Below are 16899 nucleotides of genomic sequence, written 5' to 3'. Positions count from 1 at the left end.
ATACTGAACATGCTACTGTACCTCCTAGGTGGGGCAGAAGTTCCTATTACTTTTTCTGTTTCGCATTCACAGCCTTCTCTAGAAGAGCCTATTTTTTAGCAAGTCCCATATGACTCAACTTATACAGTATATAAGAAATTATTGATCCTTTGATGCAGTGTATTCTACCTTGCAATTAGGATATCCTCCTGATAAATATTATTTTTACTATTTTGATATACTCTTTAAGCACATTTATGGAAGATTAAGCTTCCTGGATGTAGCATGTACAGCTAGTTGGCTACATGGTGGTTACTAGCTTTTAAAAGGCAGCCTTTTTTTTTTTTTTTCATGTGTTTCATCATTTCCGGCACATTGTGTTTATGTTTAAATTTGTCAAAAAAAAAAAAAAAAGAGTGCGTGTGTGCTATTTGTTTAGAAATTCTATTAACATTTTTGTTTTATAAATTATGTATCCGATAAAGTCACAAGGAATTTGCAGTCTTACATATTTTATGGTTCGGCTGCCTTCTATCCAAAGTAACTGAAATGATAATCTTACTTTTATTATCTAAATATGTGTGACTGTTTTTCAGCGGTGTTTTATTTTGAGTCTTGTTCACAATAATTTGTGACTGTAAAACTAGTTAAATTATGGTGGGAGATAATTTGTATAATGCAAGTGTTTTTTCCCCTTCAGCTTATGCTAGGACAAGAGGACTTAACTGTTATTCTCAGGACATTGAATGAAAATCTAGGAGAAACATCAGAAAAAGTGGACCCAGAAAAGAATAATGTTGGTGGATCTAGCAGTGGTGGAAACACATCCCCCATCTCTTCAGGTACATATAGTATATACTGTATGTTGTACACCTCTGTCCACTAACATTCTAAAGCCATTAAGCATTCTAAACATAGTTCATGGTTTCTTGTGATAATAGATCTATGTGTACACCTTTGCTCATTAATGTGCTACGCATGGGTGTCCGCAGAACTTTTTTACCTCCTTAATGACCAGAGCATTTTTTGCGTTTCGGCACTGCGTCGCTTTAACTGACAATTGCGTGGTCGTGTGACGCTGTACCCAAACAAAATTGACTTCCTTTTTTTCCCCACAAATAGAGCTTTCTTTTGGTGGTATTTGATCACCTCTGCGGTTTTTTTTTTTTGCGCTGTAAACAAAAAAAGAGCGACAATTAAGAAAAACCAAAAAACTTATTGCTATAATAAATATCCTACATTTATTTTTTTTAAAAACAAATTTCTTCATCAGTTTAGGCCGATATATATTCTACATATTTTTGGTAAAAAAATCGCAATAAGCGTATATTGATTGGTTTGCGCAAAAATTATAGTGTCTACAAAATAGGGAATAGGTTTAAGGCATTTTTATGGCATTTTGATTAGTATTTTTTTTTTACTAGTAATGGCGATGATCTGTGATTTTTATCGTGACTGCGACATTGCGGCGGACAGATCCGCCTATCAGTACAGTCCCATCAGTACAGCCTTATTAGCGCCCATCAGTGCAGCTTATCAGTTCCGCCTCATCAGTGGCCATCAGTACAGTCCCATCAATTCTGCCTCATTAGTGCCCATCAGTACAGTCCCATCAGTGCCCATCAGTTCTGCCTCATCAGTGCCCATCAGTTCTGCCTCATCAGCGCCCATCAGTACAGTCTCATCAGTTCTGCCTCATCAGCGCCCATCAGTGCAGCCTCATCAGCGCCCATCAGTGCAGTCCCATCAGTTCTGCCTCATCAGCGCCCATCATTAGTCTCATCAGTTCTGCCTCATCAGCGCCCATCATTAGTCTCATCAGTTCTGCCTCATTAGCGCCCATCAGTGCAGTCCCATCAGTGCAGTTTATCAGTTGCCCATCAGTGCAGTTTATCAGTTGCCCATCAGTGCAGTTTATCAGTTGCCCATCGGTGCAGAATATCATTGGCCATCAATGCAGCCCATCATTGGCCATCAATGCAGCCCATCGTTGACCATCAGTGCAGCGTATCATTGGCCATCAGTGCAGCGTATCATTGGCCATCAGGGCAGCGTATCATTGGCCATCAGGGCAGCGTATCATTGGCCATCAGGGCAGCGTATCATTGGCCATCAGGGCAGCGTATCATTGGCCATCAGGGCAGCGTATCATTGGCCATCAGGGCAGCGTATCATTGGCCATCAGGGCAGCGTATCATTGGCCATCAGGGCAGCGTATCATTGGCCATCAGGGCAGCGTATCATTGGCCATCAGGGTAGCGTATCATTGGCCATCAGTGCAGCCTCATTCGTGCCCAGCAGTGCAGCCTCATCAGTGCCCAGCAATGCATCAGGGAGGAATCAGGAGGATCTGCCGGCCGGATGACACAGAGCGGGGATCTCCCGCTGAGACGCGGCTTGTATATAAAAAGCCAACCGCTGTCAAATGAAGTCCCGCCTCCTAGACCAGCTACTCTACTAGACAGCACACTAGTCCATTGCCGGTCCAGGAGGTGAGACATTGTTTGACAGCGACTGGCTATTCATATACAAGCCGTGTCTCAGCGGGAGAGCCCTGGTCTGTGTCATCCGGCTGCCCGATCCTTCTGACAGTTTCCTGGCTGATCGCTTCTGGCAGAAGGACATCAGAGTGGCCCGGGGCAGGGAGCCCCCCCTCCGGGCCACTCTGATAGCCGCACCGATTAGCCAGGAAACTGTCAGCCCAGTCCACCCCTGCTCAACACTCGTCCCCTGCCAAATGCGAGCAGGCAAGTGGAAACTTTGGGGCTGCGTGCGTGGACACTCTGCACTGGGGAGGGGGACTTGCCCCCCCATGCGGACGCCCATGGTGCTATATTTGTAAAGCATACCATTTACATGGTTTCTTTTGCGTGGTAGATCTTAATGTTCTCAAAACCCTTAAGTTCAACTCATCCCACAATAGAGAACTGAAAATTGCAGGCTCCAATCCTTGGTTGTGCAGGGAGAAGAGCAGTTGAAAAATATAACACATCCTCCTATTAGCAAAGGTTAAGAAAGTCTTGTAGAAGTGGAACATGCCATCGCTCACCTGGTGTGACAGAATACAATTTTAAAAATGAGTTTCTTGCCCCACTACAGGCAGTCCCCGGGTTACAAACAAGATAGGGACTGTAGGTTTGTTCTTAAGTTGAATCTGTTTGTAAGTCGGAACAGGTACATTTTTTAAGTGTAGCTCTAGGCAAAAAGATCTATTTTTAAAATTTTGGATAGCATAGGGAAGGGTTATCACCCCTGTAACATTTGTTTTGCTGTCTGTGCACCCCTTCAGAAGATTTCACCTCAATTTCTGTCCCAATGACAATTGGATTTTGAAAATTTTTGGTTGTTAGGAAAACATGGACTGCTGATAAAGCATCAGTGAAGACACCTTTTTCCTATATTAACTCTTACAGGAGTGAATTTCCCTTCCTAGGGGTAGATTTCATCTCGCTTCCTGTTGTCTCCCTCCGTTTGTAAGTAGGAGTCGTTTGTAAGTTGGATATTTGTAAGTAGGGGACCCCCTGTAATTATCTTTTACATTCTGCCCATACATATCCCTACTCTACTCAATGTATTTGTAGCTTTAAAAAGTACCTTCTGTTGCTCTCACCCTCCTCCAAATACCCAAATTATTTATTTTTTGCTCCAGTGTAGAGTCATTTGAACCAAGTCTCACTTCTGTCCATTTTGCACTTTATATTCACATGCCTTTGTATACAATTATTACAGTGTGTTGCACTTTGACCTGTGCAGAGAGCTGAGCTGTGGGAGGGACCCATCAGGCACTATAGACTACCTGCAGGGAGCAACAAATACAAGACCAGTCAGTCACCCTACACAAGGAGAGAGCAGCAGTCACAGGAAGATTTTGCACAAAGAAAAAGTTTCACGCTGGATTACTGCACAGATCTATATGAAACATACCAAACACACCAAGATTCAAATCCCTGGTAGGATTTACCCCCTTCCTGACCAAGCCCTTTTTTGAGATACGGCACTGCGTTGCTTTAACTGACAATTGTGCAGCTGTGCGACGTTGTACCCTAACAAATATTTTTTGCACTATAAACAAAAAAAAGAGCGAACATTTTGAAAAAAAGCGATATTTTTACGTTTTGCTATAATAAATATCCCCCAAAAATATATAAAAAAACACATTTCTTCCTCAGTTTAGGCCGATATGTATTCTTCTACATATTTTTGGTAAAAAAAAATTGCAATAAGCGTATATTGATTGGTTTGCGCAAAAGTTATTGCATCTACAAAATAGGGGATAGATTTATGGCATTTTTATTATTATTTTTTTTCATTAGAAATGGAGGTGATCTGCAATTTTTATCGTGACTGCGACATTGTGGTGGACCGATCGGACACTTTTGACACTATTTTGGGACCATTGGCATTTATACAGCAATCAGTGCTATAAAAATGCACTGATTACTGTGTAAATGTCACTGGCAGGGAAGGGGTTAAGTGTGTTCCCTGGGCGTGTTCTAACTGTAGGGGGGGATGGGCTCACTAGAACATGACAGAGATCACTGGGAGCAGTAGATACCTGTCATGTTGCTATGCAGAACACGGAAATGCCTTGTTTACATAGACATCTCCCCGTTCTGCCTCTCTGTGTCACGATCGCGGGCCACAGGTGGACATTGAGTTTGTGGGACCCGCGGGCCCGCTCCCGCGAGCGCCGCCTGCGGTGCGCACGCACCCGATAGCTGCCGATGACCCAGTGACATACGGGTACATTGTGTTGCACACCCGTGCCACTTTGCCGTCGTATATCGGCGTGAGCCGGTCGGCAAGTGGTTAAACAACACCTTAATCTCCTCTGTATCTACAGGAGGCAATGTGGAGAAATGAATCCTCAGCAGAGACATTTAAAATCTTAGTTTTTTCATATTCATGTCTATTGCTACAGAACCCAACAGATTTCCAGCCTTCTAATTTAAAGACACAGCAAGCATTTCTAAGCTGTTAGAAACACTAAAGCACTACACCACTACAAATTTTGGATGAACTCTCTGCACACTGCTATACACTCTTTCCAGCAACCTATGCAAAGAAAAACAGGGATCTTTAGTCACACATATTGCAATACATGTTTAAGCCAGCCAACTGCGTCAAAGTAATCCCTCTTTTGACCAGTCCTACACTGCTTTGCCACTGCAAATGCTACGGGGGACACCATGCCAACATGGGGCATAAAGACACAAGGTAGGGGAGAGCGACTAGGTTCTCAACCATGGGAGATAAACTCCTCTATGTGGGAGAACTGGAGGGATTCCTCCTATGCACTGGTGGCCACTAATAAGAAGAGGTAATGAAGAAGGGGGAGGGTGCTTCAACCCAAGAGACCACTAATTCGGGGTACTTTGTCGCAGTAAGTCGGCTTACCACTATATGACCATATAGTGTGACCAAACCCCCGTATTTTTGAATATGTTTAGGTGTTTTTAACTAGCCTTGCAGGATAAATGTCATTTTTGTATGTGTGCGCTGTAATCTGTTTTGTACTGTTTTTGGTCTTATAGCAGCACCATCTTGAATGTAAAGCATTTTAGGGTGTGCCCCCCAATTATGTTTCTGTATATTGTATGGACCCTGACCAGGTCTCTTGGGCTGGAGCACCCCTCCCCCTCTTCATTACCTCTTATTAGTGGCCACCAGTGTATAGGATGTATCCCCTTCAGTTTTCCCACATAGAGGAGTTTAGCTCCCATGGTTGAGACACAGGATCTTCCACTCTATTACTAGAGTAGGACCCACTAATTCAGGGTACTTTGTTGCAGTACATGGGCTTAGCACTATATGACCGACCATATAGTGTGACCAAACCCCTGTATGAATATGTTCAGGTGTTTTTAACTAGCCTTGCAGGATAAAAGTCATTTTTGGATGTGTGCGTTGTAATCTGTTTTGTAGGTTCAGGTGTGGTCACTGACCTGCGTTACAACAGAGAAAACACATACCTGTGCTCAAATTCCAATAGCTTGTACATATATTTAAACTATCAGGTGCTAAAGGGGTGTGAACACATATTAACTACAAATTCTAGATAAACCCTCTGCACACTGCTATACAGCTTTTCCAGCAAACTATGCAATGAAAAATTGGGATCTTTATTTCACACACATTGCATGTTTTAACCCTGTTTTTCATTGCATAGTTTGCTGCAAAGGGTGTATAGCATTGTGCAGAGGGTCCATCCAGAATTTGTAGTGTTAATATGTGGTCACACCCCTTTAGCACCTTATGGTTTAAATACATGTACCAGCTATTGGGATTTGAGCACAGGTATATCTTTTCTCCACTATCTGAAACCAGACCTTAGAATTGTTAAGATCTTTTTGATCACCCAGCGGTGACCTTGGAAGCTGCTATCATGGGTTCTTACTCCTCCCTCAGCAACGTGGTGTTCAGAGGGATGAGATCCCATCCTGGCATTACGGAGCTGATGAGCACTAAAATTGCAATATTGAACAGGGCCAGGACCCGCTTTAACTCCCCCAAGACATTTTCCCCTCACATCCCCCTGTGGGGCAACCCTAACTTGCCACACATGAACTCTGTTCCAGATCCCCAAATCTGGGCAAGGAATGGAATTGTGAAGCTGAAACATATCATTGTAGGTGGTAAACTAAGAACCTTCACTGACCTTAAGGACGCTTACTACTGGGATGGATGCTATTCCGATATTACCAACTCCGACATGCCTATAGGAAACAGTTTCCACCACTCCTTAAGTTAGAATCAGACCCTGTGGAGGGACTACTTACCGCTAAGATCATAGATAAGCCCTTATCCTCTATATCTTTCCATTTGTCCATACCTCCTACAAAGAAGCTTGAGAAAACCCTGGACAAATGGAAAATTGACATTCCTGACTGAATGAGGAACATGTGTATCCTCCTTTGTTATTAACGCGATCTCGGCTAGAGACCGGTTTATGCAGGTCACGTTCCTCCATAGGGCCTATTACACCCCAAAACGACTGACAATCATGACTCCCAGCACTCCGGTGACCTGTCCCAGATGTGGTCTAGAGTCCGCCTCCTTTCTTCACATGGTATGGTCTTGCCCCCGCCTCGGGGGACTATTGGTCAGGAATAGCTAACATTCTTGATCAGATTACATCCTTTGATGTGGAAACTAACCCCAAAACGATGTTAAATATCTTCAATCCTAGTGTTCAGGGAAAGTATACCAAGCTGTTCCTGAGTTATGCTACTTTTTATGCCGGAGAGAGATATTCCTCCACTGGAAGGACGCTACACTTCCTAGGGTGTCTTCATGGCGCCTAGCAATGAACTCTGTGTTCCCATTATACAAACTCACATATGCCAATCGTAACTGCCCTAACAAATTCGACAAGATATGGTCGGGATGGATAGATCCATTGCTGATATACCAGCTCCATGATTATGTACCACTGACAGGATCTCCTGAATAATTACTTATTGTTTATGCTAAGCAAAGCCAATGATGTACTTGAGGTCCCTTGCCTGCCCCCCCCTCCCCCCCCCCTTCCCCCCCCCCCCCCCGCCCAATCTCTCATCTATCCAACCCCCCCCGCCCCTCCCCCTCCCCACAAGACCTCCTTGATTAATTTTGCTGTAGTCTGCTGCCTCTAAACCTATATTTTTCTCAGTGTTATGTAACAGCTTTAAACATCTTTCTCCTGCCTATGTGAACAAACCAATTATCTTGTGACTACCTATGTAATGATACTACTATAACTAACTGTGTCTATGCATTGCTTGTACTGTTAATTATTTTGAATAAACATTTTTTCTTGTGAAAAAAAAAAGATCTTTTTGATCAGGATTTCAAGAATGAATTACTTCACAGTACAGGCAGCTAGAGAGGTCAGGGATAGCTTGATCTTTTACTTCTTCTTAGGAATATGTAAGTACATTAATGTTCATAGTCTTGGCACAAGTGCACTTGAAATATCAAAAGTTTCAGAAATTTTACCCCTTTAGCCATACCTTACAGCTCACACCTACTGGTCTTGTCCCAAAGTACAGCCACACTGGCATTAAATTGATGTGCTAACCTGGCTTTTCATGTGCATCTAATATTATAGAAATTGTAACCTAAAAAAAAGTTTTCTCCTACACCTAATTTCCTCTCGCTTCTTATTGTTCTCTGAGGCAAGAAGTAAAGAGAAATTCCCCAATAGGACCCAGACCGTAAAAAAGAAAAAACGGGGATTATAATAATTTCCTTACCCTATCAAAAAATAGTAATACGCTAGTTAAACGTCATTGTTCTTTTCAACTGTCATTTTTGATATGATAATTACTGTACAATTCACCTGAAGTGTTTATGGGTGCAGATCAGTACCTTTTATGTGCACAATTAGGCTGGCCATAGACGCATCCAAATTCAGCTGGTTCAGTAGGGACCGGCCAAATTTCAATCCATCTATGACTGTTCCCACTTGACAGAAGAGGATCTAACATTCGACTTCCGTTGAACGGGAATGTTGGAAAATTTTAATTTGCTCATCAGCTGCAGCACTAATCAGAGTATTCTGGCAGCCGAGGAGTCCCACTGTCAATATACAATAGCACAGCAGGTAGGATTCCTCCATCTACCTTGCTTGTGTGGATGGGGTAATCCATACTTATTTTTTTGGATCTACTGGCCAAATGTTTGAAAAAAATAAAAAAAAAACATCCATCTATAGGCAGCTGTAGAATTACTTGCTAATTAACAAATTTTTAAGCGTTTTATTATTTTAAATTGCATGTACTGGTCAGTCAATAACAGGTACTCTGTACCAATTTGCGTTTTGTCATTTCTCACAGGCACAACTGTGGTAACAGCAGCTGTAGTTGAAACATACACACCTACTAAATTTAGGACAACACTGAAGGTGGATTTTCAGTTTGACTCACTCTCCTTGAATTTGTACAACTCCAGTCCAAACTCCCCTCTGGTAAAACCTCTGTTGGCAAAACTGTGTAAACATTTATTAGCCGCACAAGGTTTTTTCATTATGATGTAAACTATCTTTTTAAATTTTTTATAGATGAAGGCCATTGAAAGAGACGGCACTCTGAAACTTGCTGAGTTCACACTGGGTTTGATTTCAGCTGCTTTGAAAATGTCATCTGATGGGTCAATGAGTGCTGCTGTTAAACTCAAAAATTGCATGTTGGATGACAAGAGACAAGCCATCCAGAAAGCAACGCCACGGTACTGTGCAACATTTGTACCAATCAGATGTTAGTGTTCAATGTTTGGGTGTCTTAATAGTTCTTGTTCCACTGTAGCCTTTGTGCCAGCCTAGGCTAAATAGAATCCATAATACAGTTTATCTCCAATTTCACTTACCAGTCATGATGCAAATGGGCCAACAAATTTAAAGTTTTTTTTATAGTGATAAAAATGATGAAGCTGTGAAAACAGAATCTTTGCTCTGTAAACGGCTATAACTCTTGTGTGTTTGAATAAATAATTTGTATCCAGAAGAGCATCACAAAAAAGTTATCTGTTGTGTACAAACGTAACTTACATGGATGAGCATATTTTTATTTTTTACTTTTTTTTTTATTTTAACCAAAAAAGGGTAAATGTATTTATTTGTATTTCAAATAAAAATTACAATATCCAAGACACTTCTGTTACAGAGGATGACATCCAAAAATAAAGAAACAGTAGCATACAGATTCCAAAGGATTAGATTCTATGCATCAGTACATACATTACTAGCAACCTGTATATTCAGCTATGTTTAAACCACTTAATCACTTACCGACCGGCTCCTGTACATATACGTCGGCGCTTTGAAGATGGATATCTCGGTAACGGCAGCAGCTGCTGCCACAACGGAGGTATCCATCTTTACAGGAGGCCGTTCTGTGAACGATAATGGTGGTCTCTGCGGCCGGTTCGCCACGAGATCACCGCAAGATCACCGTTATCCGTGGCAGGAGAGGTGCCAGCCCCCCTCCCGCGCCCTCCGCCGCTTACCGGAGCCGTCGGTAGCGGCGGAGGAGATCGGGACCTCTCACTGCTGAGGTATGGAGACGAGTGAGGCTAAGATGGCCGCCACCCGTCCCCATACCATAGGAGGGTGGAAGCAACGTCATGACATCAGCTCCGCCCATATGTCTTAAAGGCATTTTTTTTTATGTCAATTTTTCAAACGACTTTTTTTTTTTTTTATTTGTCCAAATATGAGATCTGGGGACTTTTTGACCCCAGATCTCATATTTAAGAGGACCTGTCATGCTTTTTTCTATTACAAGGGATGTTTACATTCCTTGTAATAGGAATAAAGGTGATCCAATTTTTTTTTTTTATTTAAAACCGTGCAAAAATAAATATAATAAAGTAAAATTAATAAGAAAATAAAAAAACATTTTTAAAGCGCCCTGTCCCGACGAGCTTGTGCGCAGAAGTGAACACATACGTGAGTAGCGCGCGTATATGAAAATGGTGGTCAAACCACACATGTGAGTTATCGCCGCGACCGGTAGAGCGAGAGCAATAATTCTAGCCCTAGACCTCCCCTGTAGCGCAAAACATGCAACCTGTAGAGTTTTTTAAACGTCGCCTATGGAGATTTTTAAGGGTAAAAGTTTGACGCCATTCCACGAGCAGGCGCAATTTTGAAGAGTGACATGTTGGGTATCAATTTACTTGGTGTAACATTATATTTCACCATATAAAACAAAATTGGGCTAACTTTGCTGTTGTCTTTTTTTTTTAATTCAAAAAAGTGAATTTTTTCCAAAAAAAAGTGCGCTTATAAGACCGCTGCGCAAATACGGTGTAAAAAAAAGTATTGCAATGACCGCCATTTTATACTCTAGGGTGTTAGAAAAACAAAATATATAATGTTTGTGGGTTCTAAGTAATTTTCTAGCAAAAAAAAACGGTTTTAAACATGTAAACACCTAAAATCCAAAACGAGGCTGGTCCTTAAAGTGGATGTAAACCCAATGTCATCCTTTCTAAACTACTGCCATAGGGGTTATCTATAAGGATATACATGCCTCCTGCATGTATCTTTACCTGTCAAATGTCTCCCCTCTGTCTGTTATGAGAGCCGAAAAACTGCAGATTCTGTGGGTGGGTCTGTTGTCTGGAGCTCGGTGGGCGGAGTTGTGATGTCAGTAGACTCCCCGCCCACCTCTACACTCCCCTTGTCAATATACATTTTCTCCTGTTTATTTCTAACACTGAACTTCTGCTGAACTTCTATGATCTCTAACATCAGTGAAAAGACAGGAAAGTAACCACATAACTTCAGCATGCCAAATCATGCTGAGGTGTGGAACAGCCAATCCTTGCGGAGCTGCTGATGAAAGGAGTGGGGGAGGGAATTTAAAAAATAATGCCTGTGTTTTAGGCTGTCACTCACAGCAAGGGGGAGGATTTGACAAAGTTTTTATCAGTTTGTCAAGATTTATCTCACTGAACAATAAAAGAGGATTGCCCAGAGATGGATTAACTCTGTGTGGCAAGACTGGGCTCAAATGATAGGAAATCTTATACTCTACAGTATGGGTTTACATTCACTTTAAGTGGTTAAGGGCCGAGGCCTTTCTGAGATTTGGTGTTTACAAGTTAAAAACATTTCTTTTTTTGCTAGAAAATTACTTAGATTACTTTTTTCTTATTTTACCTTTTAGTTTTTTATTTTTACACTGTTCTTTAAAAAAAAAAAAAAAAAAGTGTCAAATATTTACACAACAATGCAATAATTTTTTTAAATTTTTTTTTTTATGTCATTTAAAAAAAAAAGTCTCTTTTAAGAGCTATGGGTGGAAATGAGGTTTTGACGTCGCTTCCACCCTGCAATGGTATGGAGACGGGTGGGGGCCATTTTCCCCTCACTCGTCTCCATACCAAGCCAGAGAGAGGACCCGATCGCTATCGACTGCTCCGGTAAGCGGCGGAGGGCACAGGAAAGCGGCGGTGGGGGGGGGCCGATCTCGCGGCAAATCCGCCGCAGAGACGGCTTTTATCTAAAACCGGACCACTCACTGAAGAGGAAGATACCGGGGTTATGGCAGCTAGCTGCTGCCATAACGATACCCCTCTTCAAAGTGCCGACGTATATCAGCATGAGCCGGTCGGAAGTCGTTAATTCCAGCCTCCTGTATTTCCAGGGGAGTACCCCGAATGTGTAATAGGAAACATAAGAGAACAATCTAAACTCAACATTGTAAATAAATTAGGTAATCCACCTTTTGAAAGCATAATAATAAACCAAATACCTTTTGCCATGCATAAGTATTTATTTTTCTGATTAGTATATAAACCAGGGTCCCATCTTTACTGCATTTACACCTATATATCTCCGGACACCGATTTAACCCAACCATCCCATATTTTGTTAAACTTTTTAGGGCAACCCTGGAGTTAGTTTATATTTCTGTAGAGCCCCAGTAGAGTTAACCAGTTCCACCCAATAGAGGAGGGACCGAGGGGTTGGATCCTTCCATTTAAGAGCTAATGCTTTTTTAGCATAAAAAAAAACACTATCCTTAAAGTTTTTTTTTTTTTTTTTTTTTTTTTTTTAGAAGCGGACAATTCTTCTTCCCCAAAATCACCCAATAAGCATCTGGCCGGAGAACAGATATTTGGAAGGGCTAATTTTTCCTTTAAGAATTTTGTGATTGCCTCCCAAAACTACCCCACCTGAGGGCAGAGCCATACCATATGAAAAAAAATCCTCTACCTCAGCCCTACACCTAGGGCATTCTAGTGTTTCCACTCTGTCCATCTTGTGAAGACGTGCCGGTGTATATTACACATGGTGGAGATAATTCAACTGAATAATTTTATCTCTGGCCGATATCACCGACGGCAATAGCGATTCGGTGACCTCAGACCAAGATTCCTCTGTATGGGATGGGATATCAGATCTCCACTGAGCCTCCACCATTTCCATCCCAGGGGAGGAAGAGGTCAACAGGGCAAAATAATATCTAGAGGTTTTGAATGATCCTCCTCTAATAGCAATTTCCCAGCCCAGAATGGGATAGCTGGACCTCCTGAAGACCAAACTGGGCTGCCACAGCGTGGCGTAGTTGCAGATACCGGTAAAAATAGGCGTTGGAGAATCTTGTGTATATTCAATTTGAAGATCCCTGAAGGTTCTAAAAGTTTGGTTAGTAAACAATTGGTAAGCGTATTTAATACCATACCAAGCACAACACGCCTCATCAGGGATTTTACGTATCTTTTAGCAGGGGGTTGTACCACTAAGGAGCATTAGGAGAAAAAGTCAGAGGACTGCCTCCCGTCCTTCTATTACAGATATGAAAGTTCCTATATGTGACGGCTCTCCTACCTGGGAGCCAGAGCCTGTGGCCTCCTCATCCAAGGGTGGAACCAGGATAGCCAAGGGGTCTGTAGCATCCATCCAGTCCGCCTCACCCTGATCAGCAGCGGCAGATGGACGCGGCCTCTCCTCCAGGTCTCGGGCGCCATCTTGGCTGGCCTCATGGGCAAAACGAGCAAGCCTCTCCACGGGTGTCAGGTCCAAGCTTGGCCAGTATTTGACCATTGTTGTGCTCCTGGGTTGTTCCCCGACCGGTCTGTGTGGGTGCCATAGAGTAAAATCTGTGTGTGGCTGCACGGGATGGTGAAGGATTTTAGTGCAGTCTGGAGCTCAGAAGAAACGCTGCTCACAATACCGGAAGTCGACAACTCCCCCCATGTAGATCCTTACTATTTTGGTTTATGTGTATGTTCCAAGATATACGCAACCAGTCAGAGGATATATTTAAAATGGAAGTCCAGTCAAATCCTAACTATACTTAAGCTTGCTCCCACCCCCGTTCTAAGCCTGTTCTAACTACCCTGTAAAGGAAAGATGTCTATGCTTACCTATGCTGAGGGTGCTCTGGTACGGTCACATGATCTCTCCAGTGGCCAGCTTCAGTAAAGTAGAGAGATTGCTGACATCGGTTGCAGAGCCTATACAGTGACGTTACCTACAGGCTTACAATGGGGCATCCTTTGTCAGCTGTCCCCCCCCCCCCTACACTAAAGCCGACTCTGGGAGCCGATCATGTGACTGGACCAGCGCACCCTCAGCATAGGTAAGTATAGACCTATTTCTTTTACAGAGTTGTTAGAATAGGCTTAGAATGGTGGTGAGAGCAGGTGCAAGTATAGGATTTGACTGGACTTCTACTTTAAATGTGCTGCGCCCACACTGTTAGGCTAGGTTCACACCTAGGTTGGGAGGCGGTAAAAACACAGAAGGAAAGGAAAGTGGAAGGAAAGAAAAACGCTCAATTTCCCCATCAACACAGTTAGTGTTGATGGGGGAACCCCTCCCTCAGAGCGATTGTGTCCTGCCAGCAGGTAGCCTTCCCGAACGGCAGAACACAATGGTTACTGCCAGCGGCTATAGCCGATTGGACCTACGGAGGTCAATATAGGAATGAGTATGGTACAATCCTCATACGGGATTTTGAAATGGATAACTGTATCTGCTTCCAGTCCCTGAGAATGTCCCATTGTGACAAAGCACGTATAAAGGAGCTTCTGCACGCTGATGCCATCACTTGTGCCTTGAGTTACACAGGTAGCAGCATATTTGAATAGATAAGCGTTTTACATGTGTTTTTAAATAAAACAACCCCGGATTATCTATACTACTGGAGTGCTTTCTCTTTAACATGGTACCTAAAGTGGATGCGGTGGCTGTGATACATTCATAAATCCTGTATGGGGATTTGTACTATACTCATACTCTTGCCTATAGTGACCTCTGTACTTCAAGGTCCAATGTTCTGGTAAGCTCTGGATTTGAATGTGGCGTTGATGATTGGTCTAGCATTTCACAGAAGTCTCACTTATGCTGCAGAAACTTTGGTGAAATGAAGTGAGGTATTTTGGGGACTTTTTCTTTGAATATAGTGGTGAAAGATAAGACAAACCATTTACCACTGACAGGGGTGCTTACAAAGATCAGCTTTTACTTATTTATGTAAAAGCTTTATCCCAAAAGGAAACTGCTCTAACTGCTTTATAAAGTGCAAACTGGAGTTTGGCTTCAATTTGTTAGTGTATCTAAATCTGTTAGTACATCTAACACTGCCTACCCCTCAGACTGACAATACTGCTGTCCAAAGGTGCCCTCTTGTGCCTTTACCCAGAGTGTAGGCATCTAATGACTGGTAAGCTGCGATATATTACATTTTTGGTTCTGGGCTTAATACCGCTTTACCATCAAATGTCTCTTATTTGACAGCTCTCGCTGCCGTGCCCATCTAGCTCAGATATAAAGAAGGCAACCCCTTTCTTTAATCATATAAAATGTAAGCTACCTAATAACTAAAGGCAGGTATGCTATAAACCTTGCTTGTATCTGTTTTAGAATGCTGGAAATGAAACCTGGCCAGGAGAAAAGTGTCATGGTAGATGTCTCCTATAAACAAGGCAGAGAAGGCACAGTCATGGATGTGAGTGTTTATGACATTTATCTGTGTGCCAGCATGGAGTTTCTGCTCACCGTGGCAGATGTATTTCTTAAAGGCTATGAGCAAAGTTCTGCTGCATTGAAGAGCAGCAAGCAGACTTCAACGGACATTAAAGAAGCAGGTTGAGTATATATTCCTTCTGTTAATGAGACATAACATTCAAAACCAAATACTAAAATTATAACTGACCTCCTCTCTGTTTTAAATTTCAGCCCCTGCACAACAGGTTTCTAGAATGGAAATGAATGTAGTAGTTAAGAATCCAGAATTTGTGTTTGTGGCTGATTTGTCAAGAGCAGATGCCCCGGCACTAGTACTTACAATGCAGTGTGAGCTGTCCATAAAAAACAGCCCTGAACAGCAGCATATGTCAGCTGCAGTAAGAAATCTTCACATGAAGGCCTGTCCCTTTCTGCCAGAAAATAGAATGGGGAAGATAACTACGGTAAGATGATGTTTACAGCTATTGTGCAGTTAGTCTCTTATAATGTTGCATTTTGATATAAAGGAGAGTTGAAATGTTAGATCAACCCAAAATGGCATGGATATCAGGTTATTCCTCTAAGAAAAAGAATTATTCCCTCCTGTAATTTGTCTTTGCCCCTGCCATAAGGCTATAATAAAAATGATATTCTTTTGGCTGGACTAAACAATCATATACAGTATTCTTCAGCGTTGAGAATCAGGTGAGTGTGACACAATCATTTGACTTGGCAATGGCTGCAGAAGTTCTGCAAAGTTTGTGAATTTTGGTAGGAATATGTTGCCTAGAAACCCTAAGGCCTCGTGTACACGGCTGCTGGTAAACGGATGTTTAGGAGCAGTTGGGCATTTTTTTCTGCCCCTGAACTCTCCTCTGTTATCTTATCAGTACATGTACACAGGGTCCTTTATAGTCGTTTCTGGGCAGTTGAGTTTAGAAGCCTTTTTGTAATGCAAAAAATGCGTTCAGGACCGATATTCAGAGGCAATTGAAACGCCAAATGCCTGTAACGACTTATAAACGTGGTAACTTGCGTTTAGCAGCCTTTTGTTTACAGATGTTTTTCATTTCAACAAAAAAAAAAAAAAAAAACCGCGGCATGTAAACACGGCTAAGCGAACGTTTTTAAATGTCTGATTCTAGCTGTCAAGTTAAATCGTTCAGGAGAGGTTAAACAACGTCCCGTGTATATGAAGCCTAAGAGATATAGAAATCCAGCAGAATTTTACCTGCAGTTTTATGCTAAATAAATTCACAAGCCTAGCAGATCTTGCATTGTTTTCTCTCACTACACTCCTCCTGTAAGTCCTGCCCACAAAGCCATCTTCCTCTCTGGTGTCATCAGGGAGCCAGCTATCTCTTCCTGGTTCCTGCAGCTGGCCCACTGATGAAATAGCGCACAATGTACTTTCCTGGCGCTATGTGGAAGCCTGCAGCCTCCTGGAATTATATGCCCTTGTTATCCAGAAGGCTTCA

General features: G+C 42.3%; 1 protein-coding gene across 2 annotated transcripts in view; it reads left to right on the top strand.

Annotated features, from left to right (window-relative positions):
* Positions 1–16899, top strand: part of VPS13A (vacuolar protein sorting 13 homolog A) — a 370607-nt gene that overhangs the window by 213522 nt on the left and 140186 nt on the right. For both annotated transcript variants that reach the window (XM_073633920.1, XM_073633912.1), the window contains exons 35-39: positions 680–821; positions 8796–8926; positions 9020–9186; positions 15338–15561; positions 15653–15885. In XM_073633920.1, coding sequence (XP_073490021.1) covers positions 680–821; positions 8796–8926; positions 9020–9186; positions 15338–15561; positions 15653–15885 — 897 coding nt within the window. The remainder of the gene's footprint in view (positions 1–679; positions 822–8795; positions 8927–9019; positions 9187–15337; positions 15562–15652; positions 15886–16899) is intronic.

This window comes from Aquarana catesbeiana, linkage group LG01 (assembly GCF_042186555.1).
Source record: "Aquarana catesbeiana isolate 2022-GZ linkage group LG01, ASM4218655v1, whole genome shotgun sequence".
In the NCBI taxonomy this organism is placed as follows: Eukaryota; Metazoa; Chordata; class Amphibia; order Anura; family Ranidae; genus Aquarana; species Aquarana catesbeiana.
This window is presented reverse-complemented; position numbering and strand designations above follow the sequence as displayed.